At 36.7% G+C, this 22,131-nt stretch overlaps 1 protein-coding gene across 3 annotated transcripts in view; it reads left to right on the forward strand.

Annotated features, from left to right (window-relative positions):
- VSIG4 (V-set and immunoglobulin domain containing 4) overlaps positions 1-14,962 on the forward strand; it is a 48,953-nt gene extending 33,991 nt beyond the window's left edge. For 2 of the 3 annotated variants that reach the window (XM_039851405.1, XM_039851404.1), the window contains 5 exons: positions 8,568-8,630; positions 9,137-9,214; positions 11,494-11,598; positions 13,841-13,862; positions 14,194-14,962. In XM_039851405.1, coding sequence (XP_039707339.1) covers positions 8,568-8,630; positions 9,137-9,214; positions 11,494-11,598; positions 13,841-13,862; positions 14,194-14,437 — 512 coding nt within the window. In that variant the 3' untranslated portion in view covers positions 14,438-14,962. Of the gene's footprint in view, positions 1-8,567; positions 8,631-9,136; positions 9,215-11,493; positions 11,599-13,840; positions 13,867-14,193 lie in introns of those variants that run through there. The other variant, XM_039851406.1, reaches the window with a different exon arrangement.
- The last annotated feature ends 7,169 nt before the right edge of the window (positions 14,963-22,131 follow it).

Genomic DNA, 22,131 nt, shown 5'->3' on the forward strand with positions numbered 1-22,131 from the left:
TGAAAGCTTGTTAAACAGGACTCATTTGCTCTGTGCTTTCTAAGTGTTTTATGAGAGATAACAGAGAGAGTAAGCCTCAGACCTGGATTCCGTTCAGGAGTAGGTTTCTAGGAGGCTGTGGCAACCATACAGAGAAGTTCCTCCAGGCTTGCTGCTCACCAGTATCATGACACACAGAGCTAGAACAGAACTGACTCCTCAGTAATTTTATTGACTTGAGAAAGTGGATAATGAGGCAGATCTGTTCACTTATCACCATATAACTGGGCTGAAACAATCAGATGTAACTAATAGCTCATATAAATCGGCTTTGTGAAGACCAAGGATCTAGCAGAGACTCAACTCATTTTAGACAGGAAAACTTTTTTTTTTTAAGTATTTGACACATCAATGTTTAACAGGTTGATATGTAGTGGTCTTTCTTTTGTTTCCCAGTAGGTAGTGCTGAAGTATTTTCTCTTACCTGTGCTGCTGGGGCTTCTGGGATCTCTGTGGGGCAGTGTTGCCTCAGCTGTGGAAAATGCCCCATATTCCTCAAGGAGGTGGTGTCCTCTTTATTACCCTGTTGCCTAGGTCTTAGGGCACTACTCCTGTGGATTGGAAGTGATGGGCTATGGGTCTCCTGGGTGTTCCAGGGGATGTCTTCCTGTGACCAGAAACTACAGGCAGAGCTGCTCCATCAGAGTTGACCCAACTGCCTCTACCAGGCTGCTCTGGGATGAGTAGTGTTGAGCGGGTGGAGGGGATGTGGGTTCATGTGTCTGCAGCTCTGTTCTCTCCAGTGGGTTTAGCTGCAATGAGTACAGCCCCCCTTTCCAGGCCCAAGGCTGGAAAGTTTTTTCAGTCCTTTCATAATCTGCCAAGCAAGAATTTTACTGCTGGATGGACCATGGAGGGATAAGATGGGCATGTGTTTGTGTCCATGGAATCCTTTTGCTGGTGCTGGCAGGCTGTGGAATGCCGGAACCTTTTGTATTGCTTCTCTGCTTCTGAACCTAGGCCCAGCCTCAACATGTTCCAGCCATCCAGGTCAATTGCTGTCTCTGCCTCTCTAGTTTGCTCTTCACTGCTATCACACCCATTGGGGCTGCAAGAAATGCCAGACTGTGAATGGCTTCCATCTCTGACCTTTTGTGCCCCCTCCATCCTGTCTCTGACATTCGCCCAGACACACCCACCTTCAGTTGTCTGAACATGCAGATCTCTCAGACATTTTTATGTGTGGAACAGAGAATCCTTTGTTAAATTATAGCTGTCCATCTTATTATCACTTCAAGGGGAGAAATCTGGATATTCTTTTATGCCACCATGCTGGTTATGTCATAGTCAAAGTATTTTCTCATTTCACAATGATTTTTTATTTAACACATTGATTGGAGTGTGTTGTTTAATTTCCACATATTTGTGAATTTCCTTAATTTCCCTCTCTCGTTTATTTCTAATTTCATTTTATTGCGGTTGGAGAACATACTTTGCATTTTTCAATTTTTTTCATATTTACCGAGGCTCATTTTATTGTCTAACAGAGTCTATTCTGGATAATGTTCTATATGCCCTTGAGAAGGTTGTTTTCTGCTGTTGTGGAGAGTGCTCCATATATGTCTGTTAGTTTTATTTGATTAACAGTGTTGTTCAAGTCTTCAGTTTCCTTGATGATCTTTTGTCTAGCTGTTCTATCCAAAATTAAAAGTGGAGTATTGAAGCTTCAAACTACTACTGTTGAACTGTCTATTTCTCCCCAAAATTCTGTCAGCTTTTGCGTTATATATTTTGAGGGCCTGTTGTTAGGAGCATATATTTTTATAATTGTGGTGTTTCCTTGATGGATTGATGCTTTTATAATTATAAAATGTTTTACTTGGTTTTTAGTTACAATTTTTTCCCATAAGTCTGTGTTTTTGGATATTAGTATAGCTACTCTTGCTTTATTTTGGTTACAGTTTGCATGGCATATGTTACTTCATCCATTTATTGTCAAATCATTTATGTTTTTAAAACCTTAATATACATAAAATGTAGTAGGATTGTTTATTCTGTTACTCTCTGCTTTTAAATTTAAAATTTTAATCTTTCTACATTTAGTATAATTGCTGATAAGGTAAGGTTTATGTCTGATAATTTGCTTTTTTTATATCTTGTCTTCATTATTCCTCTACTGTTTCATTACTGCTGTTTTGCTGTTAGATATTTTCTAGTGTTTTATGTAATTTCTTTGTTATATCTTGTACTATATATTTTTATTTATTTTGATGGTTGCCTTAAAAAATATCATTAATTATTTTTTTGCCATATTTAGTCAATTGTTTTATTTTATTTGGATAAAGAGCTCATTTACATTTAGCTTTCAATGAGAACAATTAATAACAGTGTGTCTGCCTGTCCCAAGGAAACTTTACAAAGAAGCAGACATTTACTTTCCTATTCCTTCTGAGGACATGCCTTGAGAATTAAACACAGAAAAACTTAAATTTTAGTCTTTAATATAACTCCAACTCTTTAATAGTAAACAAAGATGCAAGTACTAAACATCCAAACATGTTATCTATTAGTAGTTCTGAACAGTCACAGTGGTCACTGTTGGAGCTGAGGTCACTCATATTTTAAGGAAATACAATCTATCCTTTTTCAGTGGAATTCATACTCTGGCAGTTGGAAGGAAGAAGCAAGGCTCATTTTGTGCAAAGTCTATTTACTTGACCAAAAGCAGCTTTATTCTCTCTCTTTTACTTGACATTGAAAAAAAACTGTTTATTTTCTTTTTATGTCAGAAGTGCTATAAGAACTGAGGGAGCTTTTCCTTACTAAAATAAAAGTAACTATACAGGTCATATATTTCTGGGTCAACTTTGCTGATTAAATTCCTTCAGAATTAATAATGCATAGAAATTAATTGTTAACAGAAGTTAGCACAATTGCATACAAAAACTACAATTTAGAATTCACAATACAGGACTCTGTGGTATAAAGCGACTATGAGCAATTTCCTAGGCCACAGAGCTTCCTTGGAGAACAGATTCATTGTTGGCCACAGAGCTTCCCTGGAGAACAGATTCATTGTTCACATAAACTGTAGTCACCATAGGCTTCTCTGATAGAATATTCTGAATGCGGAGTACTTTTGATGAAAGAGGATTGTTTGGGTCATAAGTGAAGAGCTTCTGGCCATTAGGATGATAACCAACCAATGTTACCCCAATAAACTAGCAAGATGGCTCCCAAAGAAGAATCGATAGATAAATTATCTATCAGTATACCCAAATTGAGTAACTTCAATTGAGTTAAATTCATATTAGGATGTTTTTCCAAAACATGAATTTCATGAGCCAATATATCAGAAAATAGATGTACTTTTTATCAGGTGAAATATTGATCTCATTTGCTGAATCAAATCTTTCTGCTACTATTTTAACTTTATTTAGACTTTAGTAAACATCATTTGTCCAGTGTAAATTCAAGAATGTTTTCAAATATTTTGAGAAAGAATCAGAAAAATAGAGGTTATTGGTGACATAAAAATGTGCAAATCAACAGCTATGAGATAATTCACGCTTGGAAGGAGCTCATATTTGATTGTTTTTAGAGGCAAAAAAGAATTTTCGTCTTCAAATTTAAAAATTTTCCCTGTGTCATTGCTGTCTATGAAAGTGCTGTTACCATATGGATTAAACAATGCCAAATTAAACCCACAGCTGATTTTTAATTCCAATGCTCTCAGATTTTCATCTTTTAGATCCATCATTAGTATTGCTCTAGGCTTATCTGATGCAAAACTGTGGAGTCCTGGAAATTTTAGACCTTTTCTCATTAGTCTGACAACTATTTCATTAGTGCTGTGACTCTCTTCTAAAGAATTTCCAATTTTTTCACATCCCTCCTGAGTCTCAGAGCCTGAAAATAATGGATGCTGAGAGGAAATGGAATAATTACAGGCTGACTTTACAGTCAGATACTTCTTTCTAAAAAACAAAACAAAACAAAACAAAACAAAACAAAAAAATGAACCCACGAAAATGCCAAGGACCCTTACCTTGGCTCAAGCCAGAGAAAAAAAAAGGTGGTCAGAACTTCTTCACTGGCCCACTTACACAGTATTCCAATTACAGTGGATATTGGTGAAGGCCAACATCACCCAAGCCAATCAACTTTAAAGTCTTTCTAATGTATTCCTGGAAAGGTTATTATTTTTCAGCTCATAAGAATTAAGGCACAAATGAAGGCTATAAATAAACTCAGGTAATGACATTCCAATTATGATAGGCTATTTATGGGGGAAAAAAATTGTCTTTGAGAAAATTTGTATATTGTTTAAAATAAATAATAACAAAAATATTAGCTCAAAATTGAATATCTAACGAAAAAGGTAGATGCTATGTTTAAAATAGTATAATATACTATCAAATATTAACAATAATGCCCAAAATATCCTTTTCAATAACAAACATTTAAAACGCAGATTGCATTGGAATATTTTTTTATATTCAGTATTATTTTATATTAGTTTTAGATGTGCATCATAGTGGTTAGATATTTATATAATTTATGAAATTATTCTCTTGATTAGTCTAGTACCTCCTTGGCACTTGCATAGTTATTACAATATTATTGACTGTATTCTCTATGCTGTACTTTACATCCCTATGACTATTTTGTGACTACCAATTTGTACTTCTTAATCCCTTCACCTTTTTCACCCACCCTCCCAACACTCCCTTCCATCTGGCAATTATGTTTGTTCCCCGTATCTATGAGTCTCTTTTCATTTTGTTTGCTTATTTTGTTTCTTAGATTCCACATATAAGTGAAATCATGTTATTTGTCTTTGTCCATCTGATTTATTTCACTCAGCATAATACCTTCTAGGTATTTTTTATGGCTGAGTAATATTCCATTTTATATATGTATCACGCTTCTTTATCCAATTGTCTGTTGATGGGCACTTAGATCGCTTCCATATCTTGGCTATTGTAAACAGTGCTGCAGTGAACATAGGGGTACATATATATTTTTGAATCAGGCTTTTCTTTTTCTTTTTCTTTTTTTTTCTTTTTTTCTTTTTTTGGATTAATAGCCAGAAGTAAAATTGCTTGGTCATAAGGTAGTTCTAGTTTTAATTTATTAAGGAACTCCCAAACTGTTTTCCCTAGTGGCTGTATTAATTTGCAATCCCAATAATAGTGCACAAGGGTTTCCATTTCTCCATACCCTTGCCAACACTTTTTTGTAAATTTCTTGACGACAGCCATTCTGACAGTGTGAGGTGATGTCTTATTATGGTTTTAATTTGCATTTATCTGATCAGTGAGATTGAGCCTCTTTTCATATGTTTATTAGTTATCCGTATGTCGTCTTTGGAGAAATGCCTATTCAGATCTTCTGTCCATTTTAATAATATTAATTCTTCCTATCCTTCAGCACGATATATGTTTACGTTTATTTGTATATTCAACTTCTTTTCTCAATGTCTTATAATTTTCTGAGTACAAGTCTTTTACTTCCTTGGCTACATTTATTCCTAGGTATTTTATTGTTTTTAATGCAATTGTAAATGCGATTTTTTTTATTAATTTCTTTTTCTGATAGTTCATTATTGGTGCATAAAAATGAAACTGATTTCTAAACATTTATTTTGTATCCTGCTACTTTACTGAATTCATTTATCAGTTCTAACAGTATTTTGGTAGAATCTTTAGGGTTCTTTGTATATAGTGCTATGTCACCTGAAAATAATGACAGTTTTATGACTTCCTTTCCAATTTGGATGCCTTATTTTTTTTTCTTTTTCTTATCTGATTATTGTGGTTAGGACTTCCACTGTGTTGGATAAAAGTGGTGAAAGAGAAAATCCTTGTGTTGTTCTTTATTTTAAGAAAAATACTCTTAACTTTTCCTCATTGAGTATGATGTTAGTTGTGAGTTTGTCATATATGGCCTTTATCATAATTCTTAATATACTACAATCTAGTTCAGATCCATACCAACTTAATTTCAATAGTATATAAAAATTTGTTTATATATATATATAATTTTATTCCCTCTCCTTTATGCTGTTATTGTAACAAATCACATCTTTATTCATTATAATCACATCAACATAGATGTATAATTATTGCTTTATGTAGTTGTCTCTTCAAATAGTTAGGGAAAAAAGTTACATATATATATAAATATATATATTTATATATATTCTCTTTACATTTACTTATGTTGTCATCCTTACTGGTGCTTTATTTCTTCATATTGATTTAAGTAACTATTTAGTGTTCTTTCATTTCAGCCTGAAGAATTCCTTTTAAAATTTCTCATATGATAGATCTAGTGGCAACAAACATTCCCAGTTATTGTTTATTTTGGAGTGCTTTATTTATTTATTTTTCTTTTTTAAGTACAGTTTTTTCTAAATATAAAATTCTTGATTGATAGTTGTTTTTCAGTACATCGAATATGTCATCCCACTGTCTTATAGCCTCTACTGTTTCCAATTAGAAATCTGACCTTAATCTTATTGAGAATTCCTTTATAAATGACTTGCTTTTCTCTTGCTGCTTTCAATATTCTTTATTTGGCTTTGGCTTTTGATTATATGGCTAGATGTGGATTGTTTCTTTCTACTTAGAGTTTATCGAACTTCTTTATTTACAGATTAAATGTTTTTTCATAAAATTGAGGGTTTTTTGACATCTTTTCTTTAAATATTTGTCTGTCCTTTCATATCCTCTATTTCTAGGACTCCCATAATCTGTATGTTGGTATACTTAACAATGTCCCAGAGGTCTCTGAGGTGCTTCTCATTTTTCTTCATTCATTTTTCCTTTCTGTTCCTTGAAGTGGCTAATTTCAATTGTCATATCTTTAAGTTATTAATTCTTTATTCTGCCTGTTTAAATTTGTTCGAGTACATTTTTCTCCCCTCTAGTGATTTTTCCCCTTTCAGTTATTATGCTTTTCAACTCCAGTATTTATAAATGGTTCCTATTTTATAATTTTTGCATTTTTATTGACAGTATCTATTTGGTTTGAATTATTTTCATTCTTTTAGTTCTTTAGACATGGTTTTCTTTAGATTTTTAAACATATTGAAAACAATTGTTTCAAAACACTTTTTTTCTAGTAAATCCAATTGTGTTTCCTCAGGGACAGTTTCTATTTATCATTTTTTGTTTGTTTGTTTTTATACCAGTTTATAGGCTTTACTTTCTAGTTTTTTTGCATATCTCATATTTTAGTCGTAAACTTAATTTTTAAAATAATTTAATGTAGCGGATCTGGAAATATGATTCTCCGTCTCTCTCACCAGAATCTGTTTTTGGCACTGCTTGTTGTACTAGTTGCTGTTAGTTTGTTTAGTGACTTTTCTGAACTAATTTTGTATGACCTTCTATATTCTTTGTTATGGATGGCCACTAATGCCTCTACTAGGTTAGCTTAATAGTCAGTGAATAGTTGAATAGAGATTTCCTTAAATACCTAGAACCAATAAATTTCCTAGTCTATACTAAAGGGTTTTGTTGCCTGTTAAAACATGTCTTCAACACTCACTTAGGAAGTTTATAACTGTCCCATAGCCTTCATTTTCTGCTTGTTCAGAGCTTCAAGGCTAGCCAGATGTAAGAACTTTTGGCCTTCTCATGCCTTTCCTGAGTATGCACACAGCTCTATACATGTCTGTGGCTTTCTAGAGTTCTAGGAATGTGTCAGAGCTTTTCAAAGTCCCTATAGAAATCTCATTTCTCAGATTTTCCTTTTAATTTTTTGGCTAGTCTCTTGTTTCTGTCAACTGTTATTCATTGCCTCAAGCAGCTGTGCAACAAATCATGTTCCTTCTCTCGGGAGAGTTTTAACATCGAGTAACCATTAAAGACAAGCTTTTTGAGTAGGATCTTTCAGGGAACTGCCGCACAAGTCAAATAATGACCATTGTTTAGAAATTAAATTTGTTCTGCTTACTTCAGCACCTGAAATTGGATTTATTTTCAAGGCTATTACTGGCCTGGTGAGAGTTTATGGGGCTAGGCTAAGTTAAAATGCCACAAAACTTATAGTTCCTAACAAGAATGGGATGTTTTCCTTCCATATATGCTCATTGGGTTGATGCAAATTTTGGCTAATTTCCCAAATTCTTAGAAATTTATTACAGAAATATTACCAATTATTTTACTGCTCTTGTAATAAGGTAAATATTCATAGGTCATTACTCTACCATTTCCACTGACATCATCCACAGCCACCTTCTTTGTGATATTTCCTAAGTTTCTCTCAAGATAATAAATAGATAAAAATTAGTTAGAAGTTATTAAAAACATAATGTTTTCCTATCCAAATTGAAAAATCTTCTGTACTTTAGCTACACATTCCTTGGAGGTCTATGAACCTTGAGTTAATAATCTTGCCTTAGAATGATTCGAGAGATGAACAGGCAACACACAACTTTCCACCAGTACGAGGGAAGTGTTGAGACAGGTCCAAGTATGGACCCTACTGGTATTTACTTAGTTCTCAATTTTCCTAGGGCATTTAACTGTTCTCTCAAAAGTGTCAAAAACCTTGACTGAGCTTTCTTTTTCTTGCAGACTCCTCAAAGTCACTTGAAACCAAGACTGAGGCACTTACAACCATGCAATTCCACTTGGAAGGTAAGTTTCACTAGGGCTATTTTGGAGAAGGAGAAGTCTCAAGTGGTGTCATGGAAGCCAAGGGAGAAAGCCCAATGCCATTAGATGGGTAATCAGAGGTCAGTGGGCTCCTCATAGAGAACATGGAAATAAAGTGATGGAAATAAAATACCTTCCATGGAAATATTCACACTCTCTCTTTGTGAAAACTTCTAAGGCAAAAGGAAAGAGAGACTTAGAATACCCCCATGGGAAAAGAGAAAACTGTGATTTCTATTTTGCTCCTAGTCTGACTTTCTGTGAGACTTTACATATGTTGCCTCCCCTCTATAGGCCTTATTCTCACCCCCATCAGTAAGAAACTAAGATATTTCACCTCATAGTACTAGTGAGCAATGGCATGACCAGGAATTTGGGGAAGCTTAGTACAGATGCCCAGAGAAGGATCCCAAACTTTGCAGTCATTCTCCACATCACAGTTCCTGGCTGGAAGAGGGGCCTCTGATCCTAATATCCTGTTGTCATAGCAACATCCACAGTGAATTCATCCTGGAGCTGGACCACTGAAGTAAATGATTATCTTAGGGAGACCAATGCTGCACCAAGTAAGAACAATGTTACAACTTCTTCCTTTTTGGCTCTAAACTTTGCTACTGAAACTTTCCACTATATGCACTGTTCTGTGGCATTTGACTGCAACTACTATCTGCTATGTTCCAAACAATGGATAAAGGCCTTGAAGATAAGTGGGATGGGTGAAATGGAGAGGGAGAGACAGATTCAGGGATAAGCAAATCAGAATCGGGTTAAGGAGGAGTGGCAGATGTGTTTTTAGCTGGTTCTCTATTTTCATAGTAATATACTTCACAAACATTCTAAGCAAGAATGAGAATGGGACCATGACCTCAGCCAGCTCTGATAGCAAGATAGGCATTGGGCCAGATAAGAGTAATGGCAAAGCCTCATTACTCAAACTCTACCAGGGTTCACCAAGATTCTTCCAAAAGTTTCAAGTCATGGTCTTAGAGATCCAAACCCAAAAAAGAAGCTCTTTTGTGTTTCACCTGAAGCTGATATTCAGCTGGTATGCACTAGTGTGACTTCATTGATTGTTAAAATAATAAAATACTCTTACACTAGTTGATAATTAGATGCTTCCCTTAACCACTGAGCTCCCCATTATCACTTAGACTGCTCTCCAGACCACTACACAGTCCTTTAACAAAAAATTTGATGCCTAGTATCAACAGAGGACCTCTAAGACACAAGGTCTGTAGTAGGCATCTGTTTTTGATAGGTTGATGCCAAATAATTTGATGACTACCACTCCTGATCTCATCCTCTGGCTTTGTGTCATTGACAGTGGATTTAACATTCTTGTACTTCTCTCCTGCTTGCTGAGTTTCTTGGATGTCTCTGTACATAGCCCAACTCTGTGTTTTATTTGTTTGTTTGTGTATGTGTGTGTGCGTGTGTGTGTGCGCGCGCGTGCATGTGTGTGAGCGCGCACATGCCACATATGCATTGCCACCTTTGGCTTGAAGGTGTTCATGACTCCATGTTTATCTCAGGGCAATATCCAATAGGATAAAGGTGATTAGAAGATACCTCTTGAGGAGCTGGTTTGGGAAGATGAGGAGATAACCCTGGGAGAAATGGAAATTCTCAGATGTTGAATCTGTGCCCTACATCCTCTATCAAGTTTTTCACTACTTGACTCCCCCGAAGGGGAATCTTCCCTTGATTTGTATCAGTTTATAGCTTGGGTTCTCTCAACTCCAATTAGAGCTCTGATTACCACAAATACCAGATTTCTAAAACAGAATATTTTGGGATCTGGTAAAAGCAAAGTCAGTTGCAGCAATAAATCCTAAGGACACTGGAATTCCTTTCTCTATCCTTCTTTATCTCTGATCTTGCCCCCTAGATTTGGAATATTGTAACTATAGTACATTAGACATTATTCAATTTTTCATTGAAATTATGGAAAAATTAAGGCCTAGTCAAGAATTTGACTAAGGTCACTGTATTTATTGTTCTATGACTGCTATACAAATTACTTCAAATGTAATGCCTGAAAATAACACAAACGTATTATTCTACAGTTATGTAGATCAGAATTATGACACACTGAGATAAAATGAAGTGTCATCAGGGCTGTGTTCTTCTGGAGATTTTGGGGGAGAATTTGTTTCTTTGTCCTTCTCAGCTTCTAAAGCCTACTCACATTCTTTGGCTCTTGGCCCTTTTGCACCATTTTTAAAAACAGCAACATTGCATCTTTAAATCTCTCTCAGACTCTAACCTCCTCTTCTGTTCTCTTTCACTTTAAAAGGACCCTTATTACATTGAGCCCACCCAGGTAATTCAATATAATCTCTCATCTCAGTGTCAGCTAATTAGTAACCTTAAATCTATCTGCAACATTAATTCTTTCTTACAATGTAAACTAGCATACAGATTCTGGGGATTTGGATGTGAACATCTTTGGAGGACCATTATTCTGCCTACCACAGCAATATAGCCAGTAAATAACAGATCCAAGACTGGAAGCCCAGACTAGTGGTTTTCTTTATCTTGTAGATATAATTGGAATAAGTAACCCAGGAGATGAAAAGCATGGAATAATAGTTCAAATGCTCAGGACAATCAGACATCAACATGTAGGTTTGGAAGAAATTTTTTATACATAGAGTCTCCAGCCTCTCTCAAGTCTTTGTCATGGGTCTGAGGTTTTGTTTGTCTCTCTGGATAGTTAAGAAGTTTAGGAGGAATTGGAAAATGGAAAAGAAAGAAGTGTGCACCGGTATAAGCTGATAATTTGAATCTCTGTTTCTCGACTAATTTTCAATCAGATACCACTTGGTCTTGTTTCGCCTTCTAGGAAAGGGCCTGCCTATCTTTGTCATCATTCTCATCATCTCTCTGTGCTGTATGGTGGTCTTCACTATGGCTTATATCATGCTCTGCCGGAAGACATCTCAACAGGGTGAGTGATAAGTATGACTGGGTGGCTCTTGCTTATTCATTTATTTTGGAAGTGTAGTTGAGCATAAACTCTACATCAGACACTGTGTTAGGCACTTCAAAGATTTCCCAGCCTAGTTTTGAAGTGAGGGTAGCAGTGCATGAAGACAGATATGCAAGTGAAGAATGTTAATACAACTGGTGTAAGTTAATTTACAAATCTTTGGTACCCACCCTAATACAGCCATCTCTGTAATGGGTTGTATAATAAAAATTCAAGAGAAGGAGAAGTCACAACCCTTGGCCTCATGTTGCTTACAATTTATTTAGGAGATTCAATGTTGAATTATGGAGTTTATTAATAATGATACATAGCAATAAAAACTATAGACTCAAAGCCTGGAGAAAGCAATCTATGCTAAAGAGATCCAGAGTGGTGGAGAGACAGTTAGGGCTAGAGTAATTAGCAAAGACTTTCAGAAGAAGGTGGGGCTAAAACCAGGCCTTGGAGGATGAAAACAATTTGGAAAAGGGCAGTATTCCAGGAAGGAGGAACTGTATGCATAAAGGTGTAAAGGCTTAAAAAATAACTGTGAATGGGCTCATCAATAAAGAAAATTCATGTAGCTGAGCAATGATGAAACACAGCTGAAAGGGAAAGTTAATTCCTGATACAGTAGGTCTTGAATGACAGACTAAGGAATTTAGACTTTTTTCTCCAGGACTTGCAAAGGCATTAAAAGACACCAAAGTTTTTAAAGCAGAAGAGTAAGATGATTAAGGTGCAGTTGGTAGGGCCATTTACCAACTGTGAGCCAACAGAGAAGGAAAAAGATAATTGAGATGATTCTTAAGTAAAATTTAGCTACACCTCAATGCCTGCTGTAGTAGCCATTTTACCTAGCATTAGTGTGTTTATTCCACTGCACCAGCTCTTATTTCCAAATATCTTGGATCCTACATGGGGCCTTATAACCAAAGAAGAGAAGGGAGCCTTGAGTATCTCCTTTATATGGGTCTCAAGTATCAGCTCTGGGTTTGGCCAGTTAGCATGGCTATGAATCATAAGGCTAAACTCGGAAGTGGAGATATTTCAAGTGGCTACAAATTCTAAGAATACTAAAAGTAAAATAGTCATTATAGTCTCAATGAGACGTTGTATAAATTGGAACCATATTAGATTTTTTCCCTCTCAAAAACCTTCCAGGCTCCTCATGACTCAGAGGATAGAGGTCAAAATGTAGCATTCCATTAAGGCCCTCTGTGACACAGTTCTAGTTTATCTTCTCTACCTCCACCACTCCCTCATACCTAATTTCATTTTCAGTCACTGAAGTCAAACAAGCAAATAGGTTATACCTCTTATACCTTTATGCTTTTCCCTTCCTAGATTCCTTTTCCAGAATTCCTGTTTTCTACCTCTCTATAAGGGAGGCAGTTTTGGGGGCAATGATTCAATTCAACATGTATTTACTACTATGTGCCAGGAGCTAGGTATATAAAAATGAAAATAACACAACCCCTGAAGTATGGAAGCTACTAGGCCAATGGAGGAGATAGGATTTGGAAATACAAGAATATCACAAAGGAGAAGGTCTGCAGCAGCATGACATTTTTGCTTTGTTGTAGCGTAACACATGCATTCCCAATTGCATGTCTGAAAGATTATAAGCCCCTTTATAGGGTAGAGGACAGTACCAAGAAACATTGATCTTCGTACCAGGCCATAAAGCCTTTAAGCTTGCATGGAATGCAGATACTTCTCCACAGGAGAAGGCAATGATGACCTATTCTGGGACTTTTTCTCAGATATAGGGTGGAGATGAATGCATTTGGGAATGGTTTAGGCCATAGTCCCTGACATCAGACTAATTTAGCCCCCTATACCTGGGCTCCAGCCTGGCTGCCAAGTTTCACACAAGGACTCCCAGGGGATCTTTGGCAAGATTCCTGGTTAGGGAATGGATTTAGTTCCAGTGTTCCTCGTCCCACCACATTAAGCAACTGTTCCAGCCCAATGTCCTGAGTCAGAGTATGCCTAAGAGGACAGTTACCAAGTATGCTTCCTCTTCCTTTTCCTGAGAAATCTATATCCTTATGTTTCAACTCACCCTTCCAATCCCCTCCAGTTGCTGGAAAACCGAACATAGAGATTTCCCTCTATGTCTCCCCTTCCCTCACTTTTTAACTGGTACCCAGGGTTCACTTTTGGCCCTTGTCCACTTCCATGAAGACTTCTGACCTGATTTCTCCTTCTTTTCTAGAGCACATCTATGAAGTGGCCAGGTAAGATAGCCTCCCATCGTCTATCTTCTAACTCTTTCCCTTCCCTCAATTCCGTTGGTCACTGGCATGGAAGAAAGGAGGTTTGGCACAGACACAATTCTATGTCCAAAAGCCTTCAAGGTCAGGGCATAGCATTCTTCTTTCTCTGAAGCACCTCCTGAGTTCTGTCCTTGCCCACCAAACACACAAGATAATTCAAGTTTACCAACTCTCTGTTCCCAGAATCTCTGGGTGACAAGAGTCTGAGAGTCAGTTTCAAGGATTGGAGCAGAAGGATGGGAGAACTGGGTCCTGTCCTCAAGTCCCTTCTTATGAATGGTGGGCTCTTCAGCTACAGGGTGCATGCCAGGGAAGCCAGCAACTCTGGTGAAACTTTGAGGGCAGACATCTTCACAAGTGGCTGCTCCAGTGAAGAGTCAGATTCCCAGACTCCGGGCAACAGCTACTCTGATGAACCCTGCCTGGGACAGGAGTACCAGATCATCGCCCAGATAAATGGTGACTACTCTCACCTGCTGCACACAGTTCCTCCAGATTATGAACTTCTGACAACCAAGAGCAAGAGTGTGTGTTAAAACTTCCCTACTAGGCCAAGGTCTGTTGATATAATTGCCTTTTTAGCTCCTGCCTTCTGCACGCCACCCCCCCTTCCCTGTTACCTCTTTTCCTGTATAGCCCAACATGTCTTCTCTGCCAACAATGGAATCCATATGAGTGACTGGCTTTGCCTAAGAAGTTGCCACATGCACACAAACAAGCTTGCTGCTAGCTTGGGCCCTGAGCCTTTGTAGTATCCCTGCCTGGACTTCTGCTCCTTCTCTATAATCACCAGAGAGAAGTGCCCATACCACTAACATTTGGTCATCATGCCTCCAGACACCACTTAAATTTTGGCCTCTTGTCACCAGAAGACCAGAATGAGGCTCAGCTCTGCCAGCTTAGGGAATCAGTTGTGTCCAGAATCATTTTTCTTTTCAAGGCCAAATAGTTTTTAATTGAGATTGTCATGTAACAGGCCAGGGGTTAGTTCTGCTCCTATGCTGTAAGTCTAGTGTTATAACATTTTGGTGCTCAATAAATATCTAATCATAATAGCAACGTTGGTTGTATTGGTCTTCTCTCAAGGACCTACCAAAAGTGAGACTAGATGAGATGGTTGGGACCCTGGGATAGCACCTTTACTTTTTTTGATCTTTCTGCTTCCCATCCATGCCACGCTTACCTCACTTCAGAGGTGGGCCCACCTGGAACACAATGAATATTTGGTAAAATTGTACTCAACTACCTTCTATTATTCCTTTCCCAATCATTTTGCCAGTTCTATGTGGATGGCTCTTCCCAGGTTAATTGGAAACCTTAAAAAAATGAAACCTTCTTCTGTCTCGGGAGACTGTGGATGCAGAGATAAAGGGCTCCCCTTCTTTCCAAAGTATGGATGTACCACCCTCAAGGATTTCTACCTCCTAGAATCATAAAATCTTTGGAATAGTTGTATTCTTTGTAGGTCATCCCTATCTCATGGTCCCTTCATACAATATGGGGTGGAGTTCAGAACAAGGAAGTCTTTCTCCTTAAGCAGTAATGGGGAATAGGAGTGTGAGCATCTGTGTGTATGTCTATCTGTCTGTGTGTGGGCACACATACATACATCTTTAAATCAGTCTCCCCTATGAAAGCCTGTTTTAGGCCAGGTAAACACTACTTCTTCCCCCTCATGTAATTCATGTTAAATCAAATTCTTCATTCTTTGTAAAAGCTGACATGTTGCCACTTTTGTTTCCAATGCAACCCCAAGGTCAGTTCAGGTTTCATCAGGAGTTGCTCCTTTTTTGGATAATTACAGAAGTCAAAATAGTACACAAAAGTAAAAAATGAAGAGTCCTCCACTTTACCATGACCACCTTACCAAGTCCATGGTTAAAACCTCAGCATTTTCCTCATCCCCAGTTGCCGGCTTTGCATAGCTTATGAAAGGAGCAACTTTTTCTTTCCTATCATGTTTACAATCCTCTGAAACAGGGCCCCCACCCAGTGGAAACCTCAGCTTCCTTCATAAAACAGCTGTGTCAAGATCACATAGCCATTTAAAACAACCATTATCTATTCCTACTACCCTTAGAGAAAGGAATTACTGAGGCTAAGAAGAGAGTTCTAGTTGCATGTCCATGCATAAAAGGAGTCCCAAATCCAGAGATCAGTATCTCCATAGAAGCTATGGACTCCCAGGGATATCATAGGGTTTCTTGTCTTGGAGAGATTAGAAATTATTGATTTTAACTCTCTCACATTAAGGATGAGGAAATGAAGCCCAGAGAAAAAACAGTGACTTGCCTAAAGTCAAATACTTCAAGCCAGTTGTAGAACAGAGACCAGATGTTGAGTTTGTGAACTCATAGAAGAATATATTAGGAAACTTCTAGAGATCATTTGTGCCTCAAAACTGATAAATTTTTTATACAACACAAGCCAGTAAGAGAGTCATAGGTTTAGGACTATCTCAAAGCTACAGGATAGGCTAAACAAAAATGAGATGATAACATACGACCTGTTTCAGGCAGGTGGTTGGTCAGGGGAAAGTAGGGGAGTAAGAGGAGATCTCAAGAAGAGAGGGAAGGGGAGTTTGGAGAAACATGGCGGAGGAAGAGATTTCCCCCAGATCTCACCCCTTGAAGCAATAATAAATTGAACATCTAAAACTCAACAACAACAGCAAAAATAACACACACACACACACACACAAACTACACACCAGCACGTCTGAGTGTGGAATCTGTGCATAAGAACTACCACAGCTCAGAACCACGGGTGTCGGGCAGTAGACTGGGAGAAATAAAGAAGCTGCCTCTTGTAGCCACCAGGGCTCCCTGTAGGAGAAGGGAGAGGGGAGAATGTATGGTGAGTTCCCTGAATAGCCCTATCTGGGACTGCTGTGAGCACCACACGGCGGGTGGAAAAGCCTAGTTATCAGGGCAGAAAGCAGACAGGAGGGGAAGGCAGAGAAGTGGGACAGCAGAGAAACAACAGTTGATTTTTACCCACCCAGTTGCAAAATTGAGACTGAGCCACAGTCCCCAAACCCCAACACAGAGGGCCCCTCCCCACATATCCTATGAGACCAAACACTGTGAAGCCCCAGGGTAATCTGAGCAAACACTAAGGAAACCGTCAATAACACTGACAGAGACTGAAACTGAAGCTAGCGAGTGTGATTAATTATCGACAAGAAAATAAAAAGGCATTATTAAGGCTTTATATAAAGCAGGGATCCAAGAGGCTTAGACGCCACTTACTAGAAAACAAAAGAAAGTGCCTTCTTTGCAACAGGCTAAAAAGAGACCTTTATATAATAAATTTTCTTTCTGGAAAAACAGCAGAATACACTTCCATTAATGCCCAGGTGGAGAAATAGTCTATTAAACACCATGAACAACAAAGGTGACAAAGACATCTCAGAAAGAAAGAGAAAAATCTCCAGAAAATAAGCTTACAGACATAGAAATATGCGACTTAAATGACAAAATTCAAGATTCTACTTCTGAAAAAACTCAGTGAGTTCTGAAACAAGTCATATCAACAATTTCAGGAACTGAAAAACAAACAAAAAAAACCCCAAACAAACAAACAAACAAACAAAAACAATGAGATGAGCAGAACAAGGAGACTAAAACCCTCTGGAGAAAAAAAAACACAGTGCAAGAGTTGAAAAATGAAATAGCAAGCTTGGGAAATAGAATTGACCAAATGGAGAAAAGAATCAGTGATGTCTAAGACAGAAACTTAGCAATAAATCAGAAGGAAGAAGAGAGAAAGCTAACAATGAAAAATAATGAAAGAGAAATAAAAGAAATAGCTGATACCATCAATAGAGGAAACATAAGAATAATGGGCATTATCAAAGGCGAAGAAAAGGAGCAAGGACTAGAAAGCATTTTCAGACAAATAATTGATGAGAATTTCCCAAATCTAAGGAATGAACTGGAGCTTGGAATTCAAGAAGGCAACATAACACCCAATTATGTCAACCCTAAAATGCCTTCACCAAGACATGTTGTATTAAAATTATCAAAAATCAACAACAAAGATAGAATTCTCAGTACAGCCAAGGAGAAGAAAATGGCAATTTATGAAGGAAACCCATTAGATTATCCTTGGACTTCTCAGCACAGACCTTATAAGCCAGAAAGGAGTGGAATCACATATTAAAAATATTAAGTGAAAGGAACTACCAGACTAGAATAATGTATCCAACTATGCTCTCTTTTAGATATGAAGGAGAAATAAAGACCTTTCCAAACATACAAAAATTGAGGGAATTATCCCACTATGATGCCTGTACTACAGAAAATACTGAAGGGGTCAGCTAACCTAAAACAAAATGGCAAAAAATGAAACAAAACAAAACATAATTAAGAGTAAGGTGACTATCAGGCAAATAGAAGCAGAAGAGTGCAACTCTTACTAAAAACAGGGCATTATAAGCTTAAATGATAAGAAGAGAATTGCTATAGAAAGATAGTAATGAACATTCAGCATACATAAGGACAAATTGAGACAACAATAACTGAAAAGGAGAGGAGTCAAAGATCCAAATCCACGAAGGGAATTCGAGATAAGGCACGTGCAGAAGAAAGTGGATGACTGTATGTATGTGTGTGTGTGTGTTATATAGTTATATATATACATATATATATATATATATGTATATATATAACTATCCTTTACACATTCATAATTGTAACAACACAACAAAGATTCAGAACTGAAGAATATAACATAAAACAAGAAGAATCAGAGGGAAAATTCACATAAGCAAACCAAAATAAAACAAACACACAAGGACAAGGAAGCAATGGAAACACCAAGCTACCAGAAATCAAAAGTTAAAATGGCTCTAAGAAGACCTCATATTTCAATAATCACACTAAATGTAAATGGACGTAACTTATCAATAAAAAGGTACAGAGTTGCAGATTGGATCAAAATAGAAAACCCAACCATATGCTGCCTCCAGGAGACACATTTCAGCCCCAAAGACAAATATAGACTCAAAGTTAAAGGATGGAAAATGATATTTCGAGCAAATGGCATTCAGAGAAAAGAGGGAGTAGTGGTACTAATATCGGACGAAATAGACTTCAAAATAAAAAAAGGTAAAGAAAGATACTGAGGGACACTTCATAATGATAAAAGGAATCATGCACCAAGAAGACATAACACTTATTAATATCTATGCTCCCAATCAGGGAGCCCAAAAATATGTAAAGCAATTACTAACAGAACTAATAAGAGAAATAGACCAAAACACTATCGTACTAGGGAACCTAAATACCCCATTGTTGCATATGGACAGGTCATCTAAACAGAAAATCAATAAGGAAATAACATCTTTAAATGATACATTAGACCAATTGAACATAATCGACATTTACAGAGCCTTCCATCCCAAAACTGCTGCTTTATACATTCTCAAAGTACACATAGAACATTCTCAAAGATCGACCACACACTGGGACATAGAGATAGCCTCAACAAATATAAGAGTTGAAATCATACCAACCATATTCTCTGATCATAATGCTTTGAAACTAGAGATCAACTGCAAAAAAAAAGCAGGAAGAACCACAAATACGTGGAGATTAAACAACATGCTACTGAAGAATAAATGAGTCAGGGAAGAAATAAAAAGAGAGATCAAGTGATACATAGAGATAAATGATAATGATAGTACAACATATCAAAATTTATGGGACATGGCAAAAACGATCATAAGAGGAAAATTCATATCATTACAGGCCTAGCTCCAAAAACAAAACTGAGCCCAAATAAACAACCTAACATCTCATCTTTAAAAAGTAGAATAAGAATAACAAATGAAGACTAAAATCAGCAGATGGAAAGAAATAATTAAAATTAGAGCAGAAATAAATGAAATTGAAAACAAAAGAAATAGAAAAAATAAATACAACAAAGAGCTGGTTCTTTGAGAATGTTAATAAAATTGACAAAATCCTGGCTAGCTTCCTTAAAGAAAAAAAAAGAAAGGTCACAACTAAACAAAATCAGGAACGAAAGAGGGGAAATTATTCCTTTTACAATTGCAACAAAAGAATAAAATACTTAGGATCTATATAATGAAAACTATAAGACCTTATTAAAAGAAGTAGAAGAAGATACAAAGACATGGGAATATATTCCACGTTCCTTGTTTGGAAGAATCAACACAGTTAAAATGACCATATTATCTAAAGCATTATACAGATTTAATGCAATCCCCATCGAAATCTCATCGGCATTTTTTAAAGAAATAGAACAAAACATCATCAGATTTGTATGGAAGCACAAAAGACCCCAAGTTGCCAAAGCCATCCTGAAAAAAAAGAATGAGGCTGAGTTATCACTTTACCCAATTTCAAATTATACTACAAAGTGATACTAATCTAAAAAGCATGGTATTGGCAGCAAAACAGACACACGGACCAGTGGAACAGAATCAAGAGTCCAGAAGTTAACCCACAATTATATGGGCAAATAATTTTCAACAAAAATGCCAAAAACATACAGTGGAGAAAGGAAAGCCTCTTCAATAAATAATGCTGGAAAAACTGGAACTCCACCTGCAAAAGAATGAAACTAGACTGTTGTCTGTCACCACACACCGATATTAAGTCAAAATTGATTAAGAACTTGAATATAAGACTTGAAACAATAAGATGCATAGAAGAAAACATAGGAACTAAACTCAAGGACCTTGGACTTAGAAGATTTTACGAATTTGATCTCAAAGGCAAGGGAAGTAAAAAATAAAATAAATCAATGGCACTACTAAAAAGCTTCTTTCAGCAAAAGAAATCATCAACAAGATAAAGAGACAACCATCTGAATGGGAAAATATATTTGCAAGCAATGCCTTCGATAATGGCCTAATACCCAAAATATACAAAGAACTCATACATCTCAATAACAACAACAAAAAAAGATCCAATCAAAAATGGGCGGGGGACCTGAACAGACACTTCTCTCTAGAGGACATACAAATGGCCAACAAATATATGAAAAGATACTCAACATCTCTAGCTATTAAGAAAATGCAAATCAAAACCACAATGAGATATCATCTCACACCTGTTAGAATAGCTGTAATCAATAGGACAAGTAATAAAAAATGTTGCAGAGGATGTGGAGAAAAAGTAACCCTCATACACTGTTGGTTGGACTGTAAATTGGTCCAGTCACTATGGACAACAGTATGGAGATTCCTGGAAAAACTAAGAATTGACCTACCATATGATCCTGCAGTCCCTCTGCTGGATATTTAGCCAAATACTTGAAAACCCATATCCAAAAAGATATTTGCACCCTGATGTTCATAGCAGCATTATTCACAGTGGCCAAGACATGAAGGCAACTGAAGTGTCCTACGATAGATGATATTGGCTAAAGAAGCTGTGGTACATATATACAATGGAATATTATTCAGCCAGAAGAAGAGATGAAATACTGCCATTTGAGATAACATGGATGGACCTCAAGATAATCATGCTAAATGAAATAACCCAGATAGAAAAAGTTGAAAATCACATGATATAACTTATATGTGCAATATAAACCTAAAAGCAACAAATGAACAGGATAAACAAACAGAGACTCATGGACATGGACAATAGACTTGTGGTTACCAGAAGGTAGGGGGTGAGGGGAAGGGGAAGGTAGTCAGGGTAAAGGATGACATAAAGAAATTTAACTATGGGAAGTGAACACACAGTGTAAATATATATATCTATATATCTATATCTATATCTATATCTATATCTATATCTATATCTATCTATCTATCTATATATATATATATCTTACTGTTAATGTGTACAGATGAAACTTATTGGATTTTGTTAACTAATGTCATCATAAAACTTAATTAATTAATTAATTAATTTAAAGAATCATTTGCATAAATATTAAAAATATGAATATAGGGCAGATATGAAGTTCCTCTAGGGCAGGTTTCCAAATTTTGTTCCATGGAACGAACTTTCGACCCAGATGTTGGCCCACAGGAAAAACTCCACAATGAGATAGGCATGGGAAATGCTTCATTCTATAACTCACTCTTGGAAATGTCCAACGTAACATTACAATATTAAAGGCTCCGGAAAATGCTGCAATAAAACACTTGTATAACTTTGTGTTACAAAGTAATTCTACAATGCATTTGCCCCCTTGACTCTACATTTTTTACCCTCCTCCTCCAGCTCTTGACCCTGTTTCTCAG

This window comes from Pteropus medius, unplaced genomic scaffold (genome assembly GCF_902729225.1).
Source record: "Pteropus medius unplaced genomic scaffold, Ma_sr-lr_union100, whole genome shotgun sequence".
Classification (NCBI taxonomy): Eukaryota; Metazoa; Chordata; class Mammalia; order Chiroptera; family Pteropodidae; genus Pteropus; species Pteropus medius.